Source organism: Meriones unguiculatus, chromosome 20 (genome assembly GCF_030254825.1).
Source record: "Meriones unguiculatus strain TT.TT164.6M chromosome 20, Bangor_MerUng_6.1, whole genome shotgun sequence".
Lineage (NCBI taxonomy): Eukaryota > Metazoa > Chordata > Mammalia > Rodentia > Muridae > Meriones > Meriones unguiculatus.
This window is the reverse complement of record NC_083367.1, coordinates 14,990,828-15,013,231: the sequence shown is the minus strand read 5'-3', so window position 1 is coordinate 15,013,231 and position 22,404 is coordinate 14,990,828. Positions and strand designations below refer to the sequence as shown.

The following is a 22,404-nucleotide window of genomic DNA, read 5'->3' as shown; positions in this document are numbered from 1 at the left end:
TGCATAATAAATATATGATAGAGAGAGCATATATGTCTGATGTCATTCACCCAGATGAGAGTGACAGTCTATCTGGTTCTTAATAGGACACTAATGAGCATGAGAAAACTGAGCAACACTCAAAGAACAGTGCTCAGGAACAGATCTGCAAACCTAAAGCTTTGTTACCTGTGTGTTCCTGCTTCACCCACTGAGTGTCTGCTCTGACCAGACAAATAAACCAGATAGTTCCCTCTGCAGCCTTCCTGGTACTGCATTTCAGTCCTTAAAGGTTTTAGAGATCTATTCTTACACTCTTTATCATCAGCCAAGTTTCTTTTTTATTTGTATTAATTACAATTTATTCACTTTGTATCCCTCCTGTAGCTCCCTCCCTCCTCTCTCCCAATCCCACCTTCTTTCCCCCTTCTCCACCCATACCCCTCCCCAAGTCCACTGATAAGGGAGGTCTTCCTCTCCTTTCTGATCCTAGCCTATCAGCTCACATCAGGACTGGCTGCATTGTCTTCCTCTGTGGCCTGATAAGGCTGCTTCCCACTCAAGGGGAGGTGATCAAAGAACAGGCCAATCAGTTCATGTCAGAGATAGTCCCTGTTCCCCTTACTAGGACACCCACTTGGAGACTGAACTGCCATGGTCTACAGCTGTGTAGGGTTTCTAGGTTATCTCCATGCATGGTCCTTGGATGGAATATCAGTCTCAGAAAAGATCCCTGTGCCCAGATTTTTTGTTTCTATTGCTCTCTTTGTGGAGCACCTGTCCTCTCCAGGTCTTTCTATCTCCCACTTCTTTCATAAGATTCCTTGCACTCTGCCCTAAGTTTGGCTATAAGTCTTAGCATCTGCCTTGATACGCTATGGGGTAGAGCCTTTCAGAGGCCCTCTGTGGTAGGCTCCTGTCCTAGTCCCTGTCTTGTCACTCTTCTAATGTCCATCCTCTTGCCTTTCTGAATGGGAACTGAGCATCTTAGCCAGCATCATCCTTTCTTGCTTAGCTTCTTTAGGTGTACAGATTTTAGTGTGTTTATCCTATATTATTATATGTCTAATATCCACTTATGAGTGAGTATATAACCTGTGTGTCTTTCTCCTTCTGGGATACTTCACTCGGGATGATCTTTTCCAGTTCCCACCATTTGCCTGAAAATTTTATAATTTCCTTGTTTTTCATTGCTGAGTAATATTCCATTGCATAGATGTACCACAATTTCTGTATCCATTCCTCAACTGAGGGGCATCTGGGATGTTTCCAGCTTCTGGCTATTACAAATAAAGCTGCTGCAAACATGGTTGAGCAAATGTCCTTGTTGTATGTTTGACCATCTTTTGAATATATGCCTAGGAGTGGTACAGCTAGATCTTGAGGAATTGCTGGAAGATATTGTATTACTCAGGCTTCTCCAGAGAAATAGAAATGATAGTTAATAGAAATTGTGTCAGGAAAGGATATTGAGATTTTTTCATTTTATTTTGAAGGATGACTATCTCACTCTCTGATATCTACATGATGGAAGCCAAAAAAAGCCAATGATATAATTTAGTTTTGATCTTGAGACCTAAGAAACAGAACCTTGTATACTGGAGAACAGAAGAGATATAGAGCAAATATAATCGTTCTTGGTCTTTTGTTTTGCTGCTTTCAAGCAACTGATCGATTCCTGTCCACACTTGACAAGAAATGTGCTTGATCAGTCTAAGAATTAAATAAATAAAAATAAATTAAATTAATAAAACCTCACAGAAATAGCCAGAAACAGTTTTATAAACTATGCTGTCATAACATAAGAAAATTAAGCTGCCAGAAAATTAACCATCATACTACCTTCTGTGGACACCGATCAGAATAAGACACCAATCTTGAGAAGTCAAGGAAGAACATCCTGGGTAGGAGAACAAGCTTTCATCCCTCCCATGAGTCTCCAGGCTGGTCTGTACAAAATATCCAGAAAGACAGATTTGTGATTAAAATATAAAGAAGACAAAGAAGTTGTTCTTTAAGCTGGCTCCCTGTAGCCTGTGGATAGCTGCTGGTGGCAGTGTGCCAGAAACCACCCAGCAGCTTCAGCCGCTAGAGAAATCCGTGCTGTCCAGGTTCTGTACTGTGCAGCAGTGGCTGGTTCTGCCGAGCAGACTCAGGACAGGAGTGGGAGGGCCGGAATTAGGGCAGGACGTTGTTCTTTAAACAAAGTTGCAGAAAGTATAATGTTCTTGTATCTCAGGTTTCTAAATGTTGCTGCTCCTCTCAGACAATTTCATCTAATTAACATCCATTTTCACTCCTTTAGACAGTAATCAGCTTTAATTTGCAGAAACCCAGCTGCTGATGCCAAGAAGTACCACAAACCCAAACTCACACAATATATCCTTAGATGTTCTGACCACAGCATAAAGCAAGACAAAGGAGGGTTTTTGTTTTTTGTTTTTTTGTTTGTGTGTGTGTGTGTGTTTGTTTTTCTTTAGCCTTTTTTATCCATATCTTTCATTCCATTTGTGGTCTGATTCAATTTAAATTACATAAACAAGCATGAACCCTAACTTTAACGTTACCATCTTGCAGTAATGGTAATTGTTCACTCTTATTATTTGGTTTCAAGAAACAGTTTTGAAGACTATCCTACCTGTAATTGTTTTTGCAGAGTGCTCTATCCACCATGTTAACAAATAAATAAATAAATAAATAGCACCTCATGGGGGACTTTCCACATTGCTTGAGTGATATATTAGTAAGAGACATGGTGAGAAAAGTACAAACAAACCTGCCTGATGCCTAATTAAATACCTAATTGTTTTCTCTTTCTGATTCTCTCTAATTATTTTTCCATGTGCATTTTACATGTTTTATAATACTTTGGTCATCTCCTTTGAATTAAGGAGGAAATAAAGAATTAGAAGTCAGGAGAACATGAGCAACAAAGACTCAGGAACAAAGGAGAAAACTGGAGAGTTACAGAGGGAAAACAAAGGAGGAAAGCAGGGAAGAAAAGGACTGGCATTTTGTATAATTATTATTAGAAATATAGTTACAGAGCATAGTCACAGAACTTCAGTGTGACTTTGACATTTTCAGTGAAAATCAGAGGAGAGAAGAGCTTTGCTAGTGTGTTCTCTGTCTTGGCCAATTCTCAGAACAACTATTTGAGAGATACAAAAATCACCCATATCTGATAAAGAACAAAGTCATAATTCCACACACATTTAATTAACAAGGTATCATCAGCGAAAGAAACAGAAGTTAGGCCTACAGAGGGCAGTCCCACACTGCCCTCTTCCCTCTCTATGCTGTGCCGTTGTCATGGCTGCATTTGTACCTATTGAATACCATTATATCAGAACAATCAGCTGCCAACTCTAACTCTCTGACCATGAACTCAGCCAACCCTAACATCATGGATACAAAAAGAAGTTTACTATACAAAAAGTTCTCACATTGGGGTTCAGAGAAAAGATTGAAAGTCAAGGGTAATAAATCCTGAGGCATTAAGAGAACTCATTGCTCTTCTCATAGCAAAAAAATAATAATGGCACACAGAAATCAGTGTGTTTTACCCTTCATTAAAATGTGACATTAACAGTCTTCCAGCTATAAAGACAAATCACCCACCCACACCCAAAGAGCAGAATCTACTGAATTCCAATCTTCAACCATTTGCTTTATCTCATATATTCTTTACTAAAAAATAGTTCAATTAGAGTCAAATATATGTTTTGTTCACATTTTTGCTAAAAGCATCAAATGGTTTTAAGAGCAATATCCAGAACAAGAATATTTATACAGCTCTGAGGTGCTCAAAAAATAAAAATAGAAAAAAAAAACAAAACTAGGACTGTCAAAGGTCTCTCTGCCTCAGGATGATGGCCACGTTTTCTCCTTTGGCTCATCAGTTTTCTGAATAGTGTCACAGTCTGTGTACTTGTCACAGATACTGTACTTGTAGAAGACATGGCTTACCAATGGCTCACCAGAGGAGATATGACTCTCTCACATCCTGAATTTTCCCATACTATGAACTTGATAGTAACACAATTCTACTAAACTTTAATGAAGTTAAAACTAACCGATTACAATATAAGCCAGTGGTTCTCAATCTGTGGGTCGCGACCTATTAACGGGTCAACTGACCCTTCAAAGGGTTTGCCCAAGATCATAGGAAAATACGGATACCTGCATTATGATTAATAATAGTAAATGATGTGTATCTAAGCAACAGAATACAATGAGAGCGCTGGTTTTCTTTGCTGTGGCAGATCTTTATGTTTTTCAAAGATAAAGAAAGTTCAGCTAAGTTCATGAAAATCCTAAGCTGTTTGGAACTGTAGCTCTGCCTTTAACTTAAATGCCATTTATCCTGTTCCTCTAATATCCTGATACTGAACCACATGTTTTGTTAGGAGTTGGGAATAGTAAAGAACCTGAGTTTTAGTCTTATTTCAATGACTTACTGTAATATGATTTTGTAAAATGAATGTGACAAAACTACCCATCTACTCAGTTTTCCCAGCACTGTTCCAATACTGGGAGGTTTTATAAAGGACAGAACCAAGAAAAGGCGTATCAGGTAACCGTGCCATGTTTTCCTTATTTTAAAATTTTGTGAACCCTGTGATCTGTGCCAGAATTTGTTGGTTACTACTGTTCCACTTCCTCTGGTCAGATAGCCATTACCAGATCTGCTTATCAGTGGACTTGGAAAGGGGCAGGGAGGAGATGAAGGAGTAGGGTGGGACTGGGGGGGAATGAGGGAGGGAGCTACAGCTAGGATACAGAGTTAATAAAATGTAGCTAATAATAAAAAAGTGCAAAAAAATAGCAATTTTCTTATCTGCTAACTAAACCATGACTTCACTTGGTTTTAAATACTCAAGTACACAACAAGGACATTTGCTCAGCCATGTTCATAGCAGCTTTATTTGTAATAACCAGAATCTGGAAACAACCCAGATGCCCCTCAACTGAGGAATGGATACAGAAATTGTGGTAAATTTACACAATGGAATACTACTCAGCAATTAAAAACAAGGAAATCATAAAATTTGCTGGCAAATGGTGGGATCTAGAAAAGATCATCCTGAATAAGGTATCCTAGAAACAGAAAGACACACAGGGTATATACTCACTCATAACTGGATATTAGACATCTAATATAGGATAAACATACTAAAATTTGTATACCTAGAGAAGCTGAGCTAGAAGGAGAACTCTGGGTAAGATGATTAATCCTCACTCAGAAAGACAAATGGGTGGACATTGGAAGTAGGAGAAAACAAGTAACAGAACAGGACCCTACCACTGAGAGCCTCAGAAAGACTCTACCCAGCAATGTATTAAAGCAGATGCTGAGACTTATAGCCAAACTTAGGGCAGAATGCAGGGAATTTTATGAAAGAAGGGGGAGATAGTAAGGCCTGGAGAGGACAGGAGCTCCACAAGTAGAGCAACAGAACAAAAAGAAATCTGGACACAGGGGTCTTTTCTGAGACTGATACTCCTTCCAAGGACCATGCATGGAAATAACCTAGAACCTCTGCTCAGATCATGGCAGCTCAGTCCCCAAGTGGGGTCCCTAGTTAGGGGAACAGGACTGTCTCTGACATGAACTCTGGGGTTGGCTCTTTGATCACCTCCCCCTGAGTGGGAAGCAGCCTTGCCAAGCCACAGAGGAGGGCAATGCAGCCAGTCCTGATAAGACCTGATAGACTAGGGTCAGATGGAAGGGGAGGAGGACGTCCCCTATCAGTGGACTGGGGGTGGGGGGATAAGAGAAGCAGAAGGGAGGGTGGTATTGGGAGGGGGCTGCAGCTGGGATACAAAATGAATAAACTGTAATATGTAAAAAATAAAACATTTAATTAAAAAATACTCAAGTGAAGATCTCATATAAACACAACGTATGAATTACACTCATTGTGGCTGAGTTATAAAACCTTATTTCCTCTGAAGTGGAGTACAATTGCCGGGACTCATTTCTGTGTATAAGCTGTTTGATGCTGTCTCTGGGCTTTTTCATACTGTACCTGGTTTTCACCTTCAGTTTGAATCATAAAATTCTGTTTACTGAGCTATTTATTGGTTTTTCTTTAAAGACAATTTATACAGATGGGGATAATTAGCATGTACGGTGAATGAAGGTAAACATAATATTCAAGATAATCTGAATCTCAATGATCCCAGAAATGTTTACCCAAATATAATAAACTTGAAAATATACATATTTGTTCTTCCTTCTTTCCACTGTTTGTAATATATATGTGTGTGTGTATGTGCATGTATACATGACATGCAAGTGCCAACTGAACCTCAAACATGTTCCTATATAAACCAAACTTCTCTGTTATATGTTTATCTTCAACCTAAGAAAACAAATCAAGGCATCAATCCAAATATGATTTTTCTGTTAACTCCTTAGGAATATCATTTCCATAAAAAAAAGAGTGCTTGCTAATAACCCTATCTGTAGCAATTCATTCCAACCAATAAAATGAAGAAATGTCAAAGCTGTATCAAAAAGGGAGTGTGTTTGAGGGATAAGATGGGAATGGTAGGAAGTTGAGAAGACAGAAAATCTCCTTTCTGCCATTTATTACATATTTATCCTCTCAAAATTACCCATTCTTCCTTGATTTATTTAGAAAATCCAAGAAGAGTATCCAAGCCACTTATGTCTTCAAGATATTTCCCATGATGGGCGATGAGGGTGGTGTGGTGCTCTGATTTTTTAAGTACAAATTACTTAACTTGGTCTAAATCAAAGAGGACATAGTCATCGGTTTTGAAGTGTACTGTTAATCTTCTGATTTTTATGAGGAAAATGGCATACTTTTAACACTTCTCTAGGGTTTAAAGTCTAGTCTCTGGTTTAAAGCCTTGAAAGATAAGCTTTAGGTAAACCGTAGGTTTATTTCTAACATATACATATTATGAATTTCAATTCTTCCATTCTAAATTATAATTTTATTTTTATGGTATTTATTATTTAAGTAAGTTTATGTAAAAATATATAGGAAACAGTAGAGGTGACATAGATTAAAGGAAACTCATGCAGTAAGTAGAAAGTGTTCAGTATTGGAAACGTTGTGCTGTGGTTATTGTTACCTCGGAAGACAGTTGCTCCTAAACTTGGGTAACGGTCTTGTTAAGCACAGAAGCAAAGTCCTTTCTTTCTTTTTTTCCCGCAGGACTCAAATAAACGATGGGGATGAGGAGGTTCTGAGCAGATCAGCTAACTGAAGCATATGGATTTTAGTTAGGTTTCTTTGAAGCATTCTAACTGGAGCTGTTTCTTTCCCACTGACTTACTCTGTACTTAAGAGTTTGGAGTGCCACTGTTCAGAACTACTGTTCTAAGATATGTTCAACTTATAGAATCAACATTACTGTAGAACTAATAAGTCATGTGTACAAAGTACTCATGGAAGAAAGCCTTGAGATAGAGTTGAACTTGGAGAACATAGAAGTAGCCACTAAAACAAAAATTTTCTTCTATCCTAAGCTGATAATGTGGCCAATTAATTGAGTAAAGACATAATTTCTATACACTATATAATACCTATATACTATATAATATCAGATTGCTGTTTCTGTGATTATAGTTTTCTTCCTACTTGTTCAAAGTACATGATGAAATCTATGGTCACTGAGAACATTTCTTTATCTTTATTTTTTGAAGACACTGTCTTACTATGCAGCCAAGCTTAGCCTTAAGCTTGCCATCCGTCCTTAGTCTCTGAAGGGCTGGGTCTGTGTTCTTCATTCCCCATGCCTGAATCTAGAAAAAGAATTGACAGACTGAACACGTGCTGCTCTACACTCTGGTAGCTCACATTTGCTGTACTCTTTCCAGTCTTTGGTGCATGAGTACTTTTCCGAAATTATATTAGCCTTAAAGATATAAATGCATCTCTTCTTTTTTAACTGGAAGAACTGGAAGGTTTCCCACAAATCTCTCCTATAGTCGCCATTTTAATTCTAGTATAAAGGACAATTAAAGATAATAATCATAAGTATGGTTATTTTTACACGGTATACATTAGCTTCACAATAATTCAGTACATTTAACACTGGAACAAGGTGTATCTTTGTTTACAGTCATGACTGAGTTTCCCTAGTAACGATAAGCTGCTTGAGAGCATGAATTACACTTACGCTGCGCCGTGTCCCCAGCTCCGTCTTGCACGTGAACATGACCCGGTGTACGTTCACTGAGTTCAGTTAAATATGCTTTCTCCCTTGACAGCTTGCCCGAGCCCAGCTTGCAGGGCAAGGACCCTTCTGCTTCCACGTCATATCTACATTCCAGTTTCCGTTCTTAGAATTCATGCAGTAAAATGACAACTCCCAGTTGCCAAATTAAGTAAAAGTTCCAAAGTGTCTTCTCCAGCTAGAGGGGAAAATGGACACTTTTAGGATGTAAAGAATTAGATTTTCCTCCACATCTTGATTGCTATAGAGTTTTGTAACAGGTTGAATTTTGCTTTCTTTGTCTCATCCAAAAATTGACCACAAAAATAACAGAATTCCTTTTGGTATGAAGTAAGAATGGGCACTTCATTTGTCATGCTGTACATTATTAGCTGACAGGGAACTACCTCCTTTTTTTCCTATCCAATGATTTGTATTATTTGTGACTATCAAAATGATATCTCTTTTCATTTTGTGTAGCATTAGTGTGCCTTCGGAAGAAATGACAAGCAGCCCAGATCATCTCTCAGGGATTCTTCCTGTGTGTTTTTAAGCATTGGAGGTTGTGACATCATTTCTTGTGCTTAGTTCACATTTACAGTACATAAGTCATCATGAATAAGGAAGGGCTTTGTTGTCCTAACTAAAATCTTTCCATAGCACTAAGGTTGCTGAGGGTAAAATCTGATTTCTTACCTTCTTAGGAAAGTAGGTGAACAAAAAAAATAGAAAAATAGGATGGCACACCAATCAAAATTGTAGATTCAGTACTCACTCTAGTTACATCAACAAAAACCCAAGGTTGAACCTGTGGTAAGATGTGCCTGCATCTCCAGTGTGTGAAAATATGAAAAAAAGATACAAAGTTAATACTTTTATATAAATTGGCTGTTTCCAGATGCATAAGCCCATTCTGGCATCATAGAAACACAAAACAATGCATACAAAATAAGTCAATAGTAAAATCAGCTGGCACTGACTCTATTCATTATTCCCAATGACTGGAAAATTTCCAAGCTTCTGTTGCATCTATGTGCCTACTTGACTGAGTCATGGCAAATGGAGTTTAATCATCAAATCTCATTCATAAAAGCCTCAAATTGTGGTCCTTTTTTGAATAGGCAGGACTCAGAAAAGGATGGAAGCAGAAGAGAGCCCAAATCCCTTAGTGACTTCATGGAGCAGAACTAAGAAACTTCTAGTTTAAGCCGCTAAGATTCCAGGGTTTATCAGTCATAGAAGCTGGTGTAAATTTATATTTGTTTCATTTCTAGAGTGGTCCAGAAGGAATTTAAAGCAGCTATCTTATCTTAACAGCTTTTAACAAGAATGAAGCTGAAATGTCTAGTTGCTTTCAGCACAGACTAATTAAATCAGGTAACCTCCAGAGAGATGTTCCTTTGTTCGTGAGTCTCCTCATTTCAAAGACTCTGGTGCTTCCTGGGACAGTAGATAAAACTCAGGAATCTAAGGGAAAAACTGCCTCACAGGATTTTCTTCCATTTGATCTCATTTTCCCAAGCAAACTTTAATAGCCCACTAACGGGGCAGCCATCCTCTGTGGCCACACGCATTGCACAGACGGCCGGGGTATATCTTAGGACTTAGACTCAGTCGGCAGAAGCAGTTGAACATTCTTTTCTTCTCTCCAAGTAAGCAGTGGCACGCACCTCAGAGTTTCTTGTGTCTGTCTTTAGAAAGATGTAACTCATTTCTTAGGAAAACAAAATTGTCATGGGTCCTACTTACCTTAATCTACTCTAAGTAGGCAACTAATTACATCAGTAAAGAATCTGAATATGTAGAGAGATTTGGTGTCAGACACACTTGTAACTTCCCCCTTTCCTTCAGCTGCATTATCACAGTATTTTTTCACTTAGCTCCTGTAGAATTGTTACTATGATTCCACTTTCAAGTAAGAACATGGAGAAGAAGACTGTTCAGATTTGAAGCACATCAGTGCTCCAGGCCATGATTAAATACTACCAGAGTTCGTGGGCTCTTTGAATCATACTTATGAGGCTACTAGACATTTTAGGCTGACTGCCTTTTGATTAGTAATATTAATTTCAAGGGGAAGTAAACCTTAAATTAGACAGCCCCACTTTCATCTTTAAAGCCCTTAAGTAGAATAGGCATATCTATATGTCCAAATTTCTCTTTATGTAGGCCAAAAGGAGATTTGAAACTATTGGAGAAGAGCAATAATTTGTATTTCAAAGGGATCGAAATAAACACCCGAGCAGTGAGCTCCCACGGCAGAGGGAAGATTAAACAAAAACTATTAATTAATGGCTTAGGACAGTCTTTGCTAACTGTTAGACAGTCACCTGAATACAAGATGAACTCATGCTTCAGAATAGATTTGTCTTTTTCTATGGCCATAGAGAAAGCAGAGCATAGCCCAGAGGGAATTGAGAAAGTCGTGTTTCTATTTTTAAGAACTATGGTGACAGGTTCCTGTATTCCCAGCACTACAGAGGCATAGACAGAGCAATTCTCAGCTACATAAAATCCTGTCTCAAAACCAACAAAAAGTACACAGATAGAGAGATAGACTATAGGCTATTTTTATAAAACTTTGTGTAGTGATTTATGAAAAAGAGAATGAGAGAAGTATATACAGAAGAGCTCAAACAATAAATAAAGAAAATATATACAACAAAAGAAAAGCTTCAGAAGTCAGTATACGAATAAAGTGGATACGAATATTTTCTCCAATAATGAGGTTACAGCCTTAGGTAAATGAGACTCATAGCCAAACTTTAGGCATAGTGCAGGGAATCTTATGAAAGACGGGGGAGACAGAAAGACCTGGAGGGGACAGGAGATCCACAAGGAGAGCAACAGAACCAAGAAATCGGGGCACAATGGTCTTTTCTGAGACTAATACTCCAACCAAGGACCATGCATGGCGATAACCTAGAACCTGTACACAGATGTAGCCCATGGCAGCTCAGTCTGTAAGTGGGTCCACTAGTAATGGGAACAGGGACTGTCTCTGACATGAACTCAGTTGCTGGCTCTTTGATCACCTCTCCCTGAAGGGGGAGCAGCTTACCAGGCTAGAGAGGAAGATAAAGCAGCCAGTCCTGATGAGACCTGATATGCTAGGGTCAGAGGGAAGGGGAGAAGGCCTCCCCTACCAGTGGATTTGGGGAGGGCCATGGGAGGAGATGAGGGAAGAAGGGTAGGATTGGAAGGGGATGAGGGAGGAGACTATAGCTGAGATACAAGGTGAATAAACTATAATCAATAAAAATTAAATTAATTAAAAATTTTAAAAAAGAAAAATGGGTGATTTCGCTTGTAAAATCACAAGTTGAAAAGGGATTACGTGAAAGTTTTAATAGTTTCCCCTGCAGCTACAAACACATCATACCTTTTGCATCTTTGCTGGAAATTTTGCAAAATAAATAGAAAGTAGATGTTTTCCTGTGACAGGGTGTTTGGATTGTTTTTGTACTTTCCGGGCCTTTACAGGGAGGTGTTCCCCCCCCCCACCATGTCCTAAATGAAGCATGCACGAGAAAGTTAGCACCATGGTTGCCCTCCGTCCTTCACAGTGCTGCAGTCGAGGAGGGTACTTAACATACAATACCTCCAGAGACTGTGTAATGAGTACTCAGCAGACTCACTCCTCCCAGTCAAAGAGAATTATGAATGAAATACCCTTTGACTGTAGATCCAGAAAAGCCCACAAGCCACCACTCCAAAGGAATCAACTTTAAAATCTGTCAGGTCCAGGAAACACTAACTACTCAGATCTTTCCAGATTTCTGATTGATAACTTTAGAGATCGGGGGTGTTTGAGTCTCTTTTATGACCCCAGATTTATCTGATGCACCTTCATTTATCAAATTCTTCACTTTTCTTTCTCTGTTACTTCATTTCCCTCACCACCCAGCTCCTTCTCCATTTGGGAAATAGCTTTATTGGGGGAAAATGCAATCATTCACTAGTATAAGACTTTTATACAGATTAGCATAGTGCCTGCTTATTGCTTTATAGCTTTTTTGAGTTGCCAGGAAGCTCACCATACAAGTCCCAACCCGAGGTGTTTAGCAGTCTTTGCCACCCACCCCTCTAAGTCGCTGGTCCCTTTCAAACTTTCTCTCACACAACAGACTTCTGCCAGCCCTTTCCTTTCTTCTGTTTTTAAAATTACATGTCTAAAACTCTCCTCTTTATCCATTGTACTATCTGTCCACTTCTGACCCCTCTATCAGCCATTAGATCTCTTCTTGCAATGTCCTCCTGTCCCCCAAGGAGATCCATGACTTGATTTGGCTGGATCTCTATTCTGACCGCCAGAGCCTCATAAAAAATCATTATCTCCTGTTAATGGCGATGATGACAGCTATTAACGTGCTAGGCCCTGATATATTCACCTTCTGTGCTTACTGTTCTGATTCACCATAACATCAGAACTTGAGCCATGTAAGTGAGCCTAGATACTTGCTTGCTCCATTCTTGTAGGTTGCTTTTTTAATTTTTTGCATGATTCCAGACGCTTACATTTAAGAGAACGTGGGAAGTAAATAGCCAGCATAGAGAAAGCGTAAAGTTGAAAATACCCAACTTCACACGCTAAGTTTAAAAAGGCACTGATCACTGTGCTGGAGAGAGAACCCCTTTGATCAGAATTAGTGAAAAGAACCTAGTAAGCTCCCTGTGGACTTCAGTTTCCTCCTTTATTCTCAACAAAACAAAGTTCATCTTGTCAAACCCTGCTCACAGTTGGATGTGATGAACAGCTTTGATTGCAAGACTTCTGTTGACAGTGAGACCTAAATGGAGTCAGCAGTTAGCCCTTCTAGGCTAAAACAGAAAAATATTTGTGAGGAATACAATGAGGTAACCAATTCCTCAATAGTTTCTATGCTGTATCAAAGAATTTGTATGAAATGTAGGCCCAGATTTTCTACTTTTGCCACCAGTGATGGCTTCACTATTCCAGATATGAAGCAACCTTCCTGACTCTCTGTTTTTTGACTGTATTCTTTTTTCCTTATATCCATAGTGTTAGGCTTCACAAAGATAATTTCTTTCAAATAAATCATGTATTCACCTCAGTTCCACATTCTTAGTCTACACCTCCTGATAGAATCCTTTAAGTTTCCCTTATATTTTCATATCATGTGTATATGTTTATATAAAAATTCTAATATTCACAAATCAAATATGTGCTATTTCTTTTTCTGTGTTATTGTTTTTTTTTGCTCAATAGGATATCCCCAGTTGCAAAAGTATACTAGCCAACAACATAATTTCTTTTTTTATGGCTAAATAAAATTCCAATATATGCTATCCCACAGTCTGTTGATGGTTACCCCAGCTTATCCTATGATGTGGGTATTCTCAATAGCGCTTCAGTAAGCATAACTGTATCTCTGCCGTGTTGGCTTCGCGTCCTTTGAGGACATGCCCAGGAGTGCAGCAGTTGTGTCGAATACTAGTTCTAAGACAAAACACTAAGCTGAGCTCAACGGGGGTTAGACCAACTTGTATTCCTAACAGCACTCTGTGACAGGCCCCTGTTCACATTTTCATCAGCGTCTGCTAGTCTTTCTTCAATGACAACCATTCTGACTGGGGTGAGCTGAAAAACTCAAAGTTGTCTTAATTTGCATTTTCCTAATGCCTAGTAATACTGAGCATTTTTTTTTCATGTTTGTTGGCCATTTGTAGTTCATCTTCTAAGAAATATCTGTTCATCAGATCATTGGTTGATTGGGATGTTTGCTTTTTCCATTTTTGTTAATTTTTTTAATTGTTTCTTTATCATTATTATTTATTACAATTTATTTACTGTTCCCCAACTCTAGCCACCTCCCTCATTTCCCCAAGTCTCACCCTCCCTCCCTCTTCCTCCCCTATGTCCCTCCCCTAGTCCACTAATAGAGGAGGTCCTCCTCCCCTACTATGTGATCCTAGCCTATCAGGTCAAATCAGGACTGCCTGGATCCTCTTCTCTGTGGCCTAGTTAGGCCACCTCTCCAGTGGGAGGTGATCACAGAACCAACCACTAAGTCCATGTCAAAGACAGCCCCTGCTCCCCTTATTAAGAAGCCACTTGGAGACTGAGCTGCCTTTGTGCTACATTTGAGCAGGGGCTCTTCTTCATTCATGGTCCTTAGTTGGTGCATTAGTCTCTGCAGACCCCCCCACTGGGCCCAGTTGTGTTGGCTTTGTTGGTTTCCTTGTGGCACGCCAGTCCCTTCCGGGTCCTTCTATCCCCCTTCTTCCATAGGATTCCTTAAGTTCTGCCCAATGTTTGGCTGTGAGTCTCAGCATTTGCTTGGATCCATTGCTGCGTGGAGTCTTTCAGAGAACATCTATCCGGTCCTATTCCTTTTTGACCACCACTTCCAGAATCTATCCTGTTTGTGCTTCTGATTTAGAATTAAGCATCCTCCCTAGGGTCTTCCTTGTTATTTAGCTTCTTTAGGTCTGTGGATTATAGTATGATTAACCTATATTACATGGCTAATATCTGCTTATAAGTGAGTATATACCTTGCATTTCTTTCTGCTTCTGGGATACCTCATTCAGGATGATCTTTTCTAGTTCCATCCATTCCCTATAAATTTCATGATTTCCTTGTTTTTATTTTCTGAGTAGTATTCCATTGTGTAAGTGTACCACAATTTCTGTATCCATTCTTTGGTTGAGGGACATCTAGACTGTTTCCAGATTTTCCAGATTCTAGCTGTTATTAATAAAGTTGCCATGAACATAGTTAATCAAATGTCTTTGTTGTATGGTGGAGCATCTTTTGGGGATATGCCCAGGAGTGGTATAGCTGGGTCTTGAAGTAGTACAATTCCCAATAATCTGAGAAAGCACCAGATTAATTTCCAAAGTGGTTGTACAAGTGTGCATACCAACAAAGCAAGTAACTAAATTTAAAAATGGAATACAGAGCTAAACAGAGAATTCTCAATAGAGGAATACCGAATGGCAAAGCAACACTTAAAGAAATGCTCAGTGTCCTTAGTCATCAGGGAAATGCAAATCAAAAAAACTCTGAGATTCCATCTTACACTCATCAGAATGGTTAAGATCAAAAACTCAAGTGAAGACACATGCTGGAGATGATGGGGGGAAAGTGGAACCCTTTGCCAATTATCTTCTTATCTAACTTGTTATTTATACATTGAACAAATGCTGGCATAATAACAACATGCCCTCACAGAATTTAAATAAAGAATGATGGTACGTTCCTTACCATCAGTTCAAAATAAATTTAAAATTTCTAAGCTAATCATGTAATAAAACTTTGAGCCAGAGCCATATAATTATAATATAGATTTACCCATCTTACAAAACAGTACTGTGTTTTAATATATATGTATGTGTCTCTGTGTAGCTTTAGCTATTCTGGAACTGTAGACCAGGCTAGCCTCAAACTCAGATAAATGCCTATCTCTATCTCCCAAGAGCTGGGATTGAAAGTGTCCGCTATCATACCCAACTCATATTTGGGAGTTTTAGTGCTGATCCCCTAGTAACTGATTGGGTAACTTTGAAAAAAACAGGGTTTATAAGATCTAAACAACACAACCAATGATGTAAATTATAACTGAGGTACATTCAAGATGGCAGCGACCATCAGCACCCATTCAGGGCCACAGAACCCTACAAGAACCCCACGGACACAAGGTGGCAGAGAATGAGCCTACAGGTGCACTTTATCTCCAAAACAACAGCAAAAGGCAGGTCTTATAGGAAGAAACTCTTTTTTTATTATTATTTAAAAAAAATTGCCATAGTTCTATGGAATTGGAAAGTACGGCAGAGCCCACCTCGCCAGCCTTTGGGCCCTGCGGGCGGCATGGAACCACAGCTACTGCTGCCGTTATGCTGTTGCCAATGCTGCGGGGACAAAGACACAGGCTGCAGAGCTGCAAAAGGGCTGCAGACACAGTGGTCTTCCGCGGGCAGCGTGGCATGCAGCAGCCCTGAGTTCACGCAGGCCCCACCCTCAACACGCTGAATCTGAGCAGCAAGCAGCAGGATGTCCAAGATGAAGAGTGGTTCGTTTTCTGGACTGAGTCTCCTCAAGAGACTTCCGTGGTCTCTGATGCCCTGAGGAAAAAAGTTCATGTCTGTGTCTGTACTGCCGCCCAAGACATGTTCTCCATGTTGATGAGCATGATCCTCACAGCTGCTCAGAAGCCACTTTGAGGTCCGTCCTAGGTGCTGCAGACCATGCTGATGGCCATGGTCCCTGATGCCACAAGCTGCTATGGGCAAGGAGGCTTCTTTTGCAGTGGGTATCAATGACTCTGGACTCACAACTGAGAACGAGAGACATTGAAGGCTTTTGTGACAACCGCCCATTCACTCCTGCATAGAAGGAACAGTCCAGACAGGAAGCTGTTGAAGAGAGTCCTTAAAGTTTGTGATCAGGATGCTGAAGTGTAGCTCCTCGCAGTTGGGGAGGAGGGGAAGGCCAGGACACGGCAGGACTCCGTTTTCTTTAAGGGGCTGGCCACTGGGAACTTGATCATGTGCTAATGAGTATATAAGCAACACAAATTGGAGTTGGTGGGTTTGTTGCTGTTTGTTTGTTTGCTCTGTGTATGAGGGGAGCTGGGCAGGGAGAAGGGTGGATCTGGAAGGAATGGGAAGCATTGGAGTGCGTTGTAGAGGAACTTCAATTCAGAACAGGCTGATCTGGCAAGAGATCACATCCAAAGACCTTCTAAGTCTGTGCCATCGGGCTAGCAGGAGATCACATCAAAATATCTAGGTCTGTGTGATCGTGCTGAAATTCAAACATGCCTTTAATCCAAGAGACGAGATAGAGGAGAGCAGATTTGAGTACAAGGCCAGCCTGGTATAGTGAAAGTATCAGGTAAAGAAAAGCTTAGGCTTGTTATAACAGGCCTTTAATCCCAAAAAAATGAAGGTAGTTAATTTGTAGAAGAAAGCACGTATACTTGAAAGTGATGCCTAATTGAGTGGCAGAAAAAGTGAGAATCAGATAAAGATTTGACAGAACAGGATAAACCCAACTCTCATGTGAAGAGAGAGGAAAGGAAAGCTTCTTAAGGGGCAATGAAAGAGAGGAGAGGAAGTTGTACTGGGACAATAATAGAGACAGGTTGCAGAGAGAACAAGCTGATCACAGGTGAAGACAGAATGAGCCAGAGAATAAGAAAGAGCCAGGAGACTAGAGCATATTGCTGGAGTTAGTTTGAGGCAAAGCTGAGCAATCCAGAGACTGAGAGAAAAGCCAGATTGAGTAAGTCAGCTGGGAGAGGAGTTTGAGCCAGAATAACTAAGTTGAACCAGCCAGCCCAGAGCTCAGTGAGAACAAGAAATGGTAAGCCTCATTCAGAGGCTGAAACATTCTAGGCATAGGTTAGACTGTATGAAGGCTAGGAGCTTCCAGGACTAGGCCTAGGTTAGCAGACAGAGGCAATAAGCCTCCAAGATAAGCAGGCAAGTAAAAGTTGATTTTACAGTACATTGTATGAATTCACAAATAATTAGTAAAAATATTATATTTGGAAAAGGTAAATAAAAATAAGTTATAATGACTTTTAAAGACCAATACATCCCAAAAAGCAGAGACATCCATTCCTAGTAGACAAAAAATGAGATGAGTAATATGGAGATACAATAAAACAATCTCAATAATTCCAAAGAAATGAATATTTACATGGTATATTCTAAAATTATAACTGAAGGCATATTACATCTAGAAAGGACTCAAATATTTGAAAACATACCGACTAATCCCAAATCATTCACAGGTCATAGAATGCCAGTGGCTCTTCAGAAGGCTTGGGGAGGACTAGAGATTTCAGGCTGAGACTTGAAGGTTGAAAAATGAGAGCTGCCTGCACAGGAAGGACCTTGATAAATATTTCACATGTACTAACAGTAGAAGAGGAAGAAATTGACATTTAAATCTAACCAATTAACTCCCTGCTAGAAATCGCTTGTTTGTTTCTTCTTTTAAAGTCTTCAGTAAAAGACTGAAAAGACTTCAGTAAAAGACTCTCTTAGGTGCTCTCCCACTACACTATAGGAACTGTACCTACTCCACTCTTAAAAAAAAAAGGTGGAAAACTAGTTGTTACTTAAAACAATGGGCATTCTAGGTCCTATAAGCAAAAAAGACTTAGTAATGTTTACCCAAAAATATGCCCCACATAGAACTTTAGCTATATTTTATAAAGTTTGATTAAAAATAATTTACTGAGAAATGATTTATTAGTATAGTGGTATATGCTCTTAATCCTCACACTCAAAGGTTGAAGAAGCAGGCGGGTCTCTGTGAATCCAAGGACATCTGCTTTCCCCAGTTATGGCCCAGCCAAGGATATTCAGTGAGACCCTGTGCCAAAAGAGGAAGTGAGAGAGAGAGTTCTAACAAGTATTAACAGGCCACCCACAGGGATAAAGGCATATGAAGACACATCAAGTTGACTATTAGCAAGCCAACAGCAAAATCCTAAAAAAAAAAAAAAGTCCTGCAACCTTTTGTTTTTACTTACGAAAAGAATCATGGGAACATTTATTGTGTTGATATATATAATATATATATAATATATAATATATTAATATATATATCCTCAATCTTTGAGCAAGGTCTAAATTGTAGGAAGCTAATATAGTCTTTTTGTTTGTTTTTGTTTTATTTGATTTATTTATCTATTCACTCACTTTACATCCAGCTCGTAGCCCCCTCCCTCCTCTCCTTTCAGTCTCTCTCTCTTCCCCTTATCCCCCTTTCCCATACTCCTCAGAAAACATACAAAATAGTGTTTCACATACAAAATGTTCTTTTGTATGTGAAATATGTACTGTTTTGCTTAGTCTGTGCCACACACTGAACTTGTCTCTATAGTTTTCCAATCCTGAGTTGTTCTTCATAACTCTTAGAAGTTCTGATAGTTAGCACCTGTCAGGCCTCAAACCCAGGACAAATGGCTGCTGGCTGCCAGGTTCTGTCCTCCCTGCACCCTTCAGCCCTTTCCTCTTACAAGGACTTACCGGCTAGCATGGCTTGGCCCTGCCCTACCGTTCTCCCCCAGCTCCCTTCACTATATAATCCAGCCATTTTGGTTACCTGGCCCTTTCTTCTGCTCTCTTGGCCAGTGTCTTGGCCCAGGCTAGGGATCTTGGTCAGAAGCTGCTCTACCTTCCTCTTCTCCCCTCCCTGCCTCTTCACTTGGCTCAGGGTTGTGGCCACCCTGGACTTGCCAAGATGCCCCTGTCTCTGGCTATGCTCTCCTTTTATCTACAATAAACCATCTCCCCCACCATACCTAGGAGCAGTCATGTCGTTTCCTTTTTCTTTCTTTTTATTTTTTTCATCTGCCACTTCCTTTAGCTTCACTTAATAGCCAAGGACACCTAAATACAGAAGTGAAATAACTTGCCAAAGATCATGTAGATAAAATGGGAACCCTGAGTACAATGCCAGATTTGGTTGCCACCAAATCCTGTATCTTTGTTTTCTAACATGGTTCCTTTATTTATGCCCCTTGCCCTGTCTCTGTCCTAACTTGTCTTTTTCCCCTTCTCTTTCTTCATCCATGCAGGCCCATAACCAAGGTGTAGATTAAGAAGTGGAGTCATGCTTCACACGGCCATACCATGCTGGCAGCCATTCCTGGGTCTGGCTGTGGTGTTACTCTTCCTGGGATCCTCTGTTGGCTGCCCTGCTCGCTGTGAGTGCTCTGCCCAGAACAAATCTGTTAGCTGCCACAGAAGACGCTTGATTGCCATCCCGGAAGGCATTCCCATTGAGACCAAAATCTTGGACCTCAGCAAAAATCGATTAAAAAGCGTAAACCCTGAAGAATTCATATCCTATCCCCTGTTGGAGGAGATAGACTTGAGTGACAACATCATCGCCAATGTGGAGCCTGGAGCATTTAACAACCTCTTTAACCTGCGCTCCCTCCGCCTGAAAGGCAATCGCCTGAAGTTGGTCCCTTTGGGGGTATTCACAGGACTGTCCAACCTCACCAAGCTTGACATCAGTGAGAATAAGATTGTCATTTTGCTGGACTACATGTTCCAAGATCTCCATAACCTGAAGTCTCTAGAAGTGGGGGACAATGATCTGGTTTATATATCACACAGGGCCTTCAGCGGACTGCTTAGCTTGGAACAGCTCACCTTGGAGAAGTGCAACTTGACAGCGGTACCAACAGAAGCCCTTTCCCACCTCCACAGCCTCATCACCCTGCATCTGAAGCATCTTAATATCAACAGTATGCCTGTGTATGCCTTTAAAAGGTTGTTCCACCTGAAACACCTCGAGATCGACTATTGGCCTTTGCTGGACATGATGCCGGCCAACAGCCTCTACGGCCTCAACCTCACGTCCCTTTCCATTACTAACACCAACCTGTCCACTGTCCCTTTCCTCGCCTTCAAACACCTCGTGTACCTGACCCACCTTAATCTCTCCTACAATCCCATCAGCACTATTGAAGCAGGCATGTTCTCTGACCTGATCCGCCTACAGGAGCTTCATATAGTCGGGGCCCAGCTCCGCACCATTGAACCTCACTCTTTCCAAGGGCTCCGCTTCCTCCGTGTGCTCAACGTATCTCAGAACCTGCTGGAAACATTGGAAGAGAATGTCTTCTCCTCCCCGAGGGCTCTGGAGGTCCTGAGCATTAACAACAACCCACTAGCCTGCGACTGCCGACTCCTCTGGCTCCTGCAGCGACAGGCCACCCTGCAGTTTGGGGGCCAGCAGCCGATGTGTGCCGGGCCAGACACCATCCGTGAAAGGTCCTTTAAGGATTTCCATAGCACTGCGCTTTCTTTTTATTTTACCTGCAAAAAACCCAAAATCCGTGAAAAGAAGTTGCAGCATCTTCTAGTGGATGAAGGACAGACGGTCCAGCTCGAGTGCAATGCCGATGGAGACCCACAGCCAGTGATTTCCTGGGTGACACCCCGAAGGCGTTTTGTCACCACCAAGTCCAACGGAAGGGCCACTGTGCTGGGTGACGGCACCTTGGAAATCCGTTTTGCCCAGGATCAAGACAGTGGCATGTATGTTTGCATCGCCAGCAATGCTGCCGGAAATGACACCTTCACAGCATCTCTCACTGTGAAGGGATTCACTTCAGACCGATTCCTTTACGCAAACAGGACCCCTATGTACATGACCGACTCCAATGACACTGTTTCCAACGGCACCAATGCCAATACCTTTTCCCTGGACCTTAAAACCATACTGGTATCTACAGCCATGGGCTGTTTCACATTCCTGGGAGTGGTTTTATTTTGTTTTCTCCTTCTTTTTGTGTGGAGCCGAGGAAAAGGCAAGCACAAAAACAGCATTGACCTTGAGTATGTGCCCCGAAAAAATAATGGTGCTGTTGTGGAAGGGGAGGTGGCCGGACCCCGGAGGTTCAACATGAAAATGATATAAGGGCCCGCCACATACCACTGTCTCTGTGTCACTGTTGGTCATGAGTAAGACGTCTGGCGTAGTCAGTCAATCCCAAGGTTATCGGGCAGCTTCATGCAGCTGCCCCTGTATCAAAGCAGGGTCCATGGAAGCAGGAAGACTTCTCGTGGAGACTGTCTGATTAGAGACAGGCAGGCTTGTGTCAGAGCCCTTCACACGGTGGGATTCTAATTGTTTGCATTGCAAATATTGGCATTCTGGGGATCTCAGTAATGAACCTGAACCTTTGGCTCACACTGATGGACAATAATTCAACATTTTCTACCACTGCAAAAACAAAAGAAAAAAATTAAAAAGAACAACCTACAGTGTAGGATTTACATATTAAAGACACATTTGTCTAAAACATACTCTACAGTAAAATTTGTATTTATTATCATTTGTTAAAACCTTGCATCATACAATACTGTTGGTTCAGCACCAAAAAGAGATCAATATATTCTTTTTTGAAACATATATGCTGTATTTGTTTTAAAGCAATATGAATGAGAGGTTGTGCTTTTAGCTACTCACCAGTCTAGCTCCACGTGTGGTTTCACCTTCCTTTCGCCCACAGATGAACCTGAGAATAGATCCCTGGAGTAATAGGCAGAGATGTGTTGAGATGTAGATGTCTGATGTAGGATGCCAAGAAACAGGACCCAAGTCAAAACTGCTCAGCTCTGTTAACTTCTGTTACCATAAATAAAGGCATGTGCCTAGTTTTGATACAGAATGGAATATTTTTTATACATACACTACCAACCTGGACCAGTTGACTGTAACAGAAA

The 22,404-nt window shown here is 40.6% G+C and overlaps 1 protein-coding gene across 20 annotated transcripts in view; it reads left to right on the top strand.

Moving 5' to 3' along the window:
- The window catches only part of Lingo2 (leucine rich repeat and Ig domain containing 2), a 1,357,796-nt gene extending 1,335,735 nt beyond the window's left edge, over positions 1 to 22,061 (top strand). For all 20 annotated transcript variants that reach the window (XM_060373595.1, XM_060373592.1, XM_060373582.1 and 17 more), the window contains one exon: positions 19,740 to 22,061. In XM_060373595.1, the coding sequence (XP_060229578.1) occupies positions 19,775 to 21,595 (1,821 nt within the window). In that variant the 5' untranslated portion in view covers positions 19,740 to 19,774 and the 3' untranslated portion in view covers positions 21,596 to 22,061. The remainder of the gene's footprint in view (positions 1 to 19,739) is intronic.
- Positions 22,062 to 22,404: the final 343 nt, after the last annotated feature.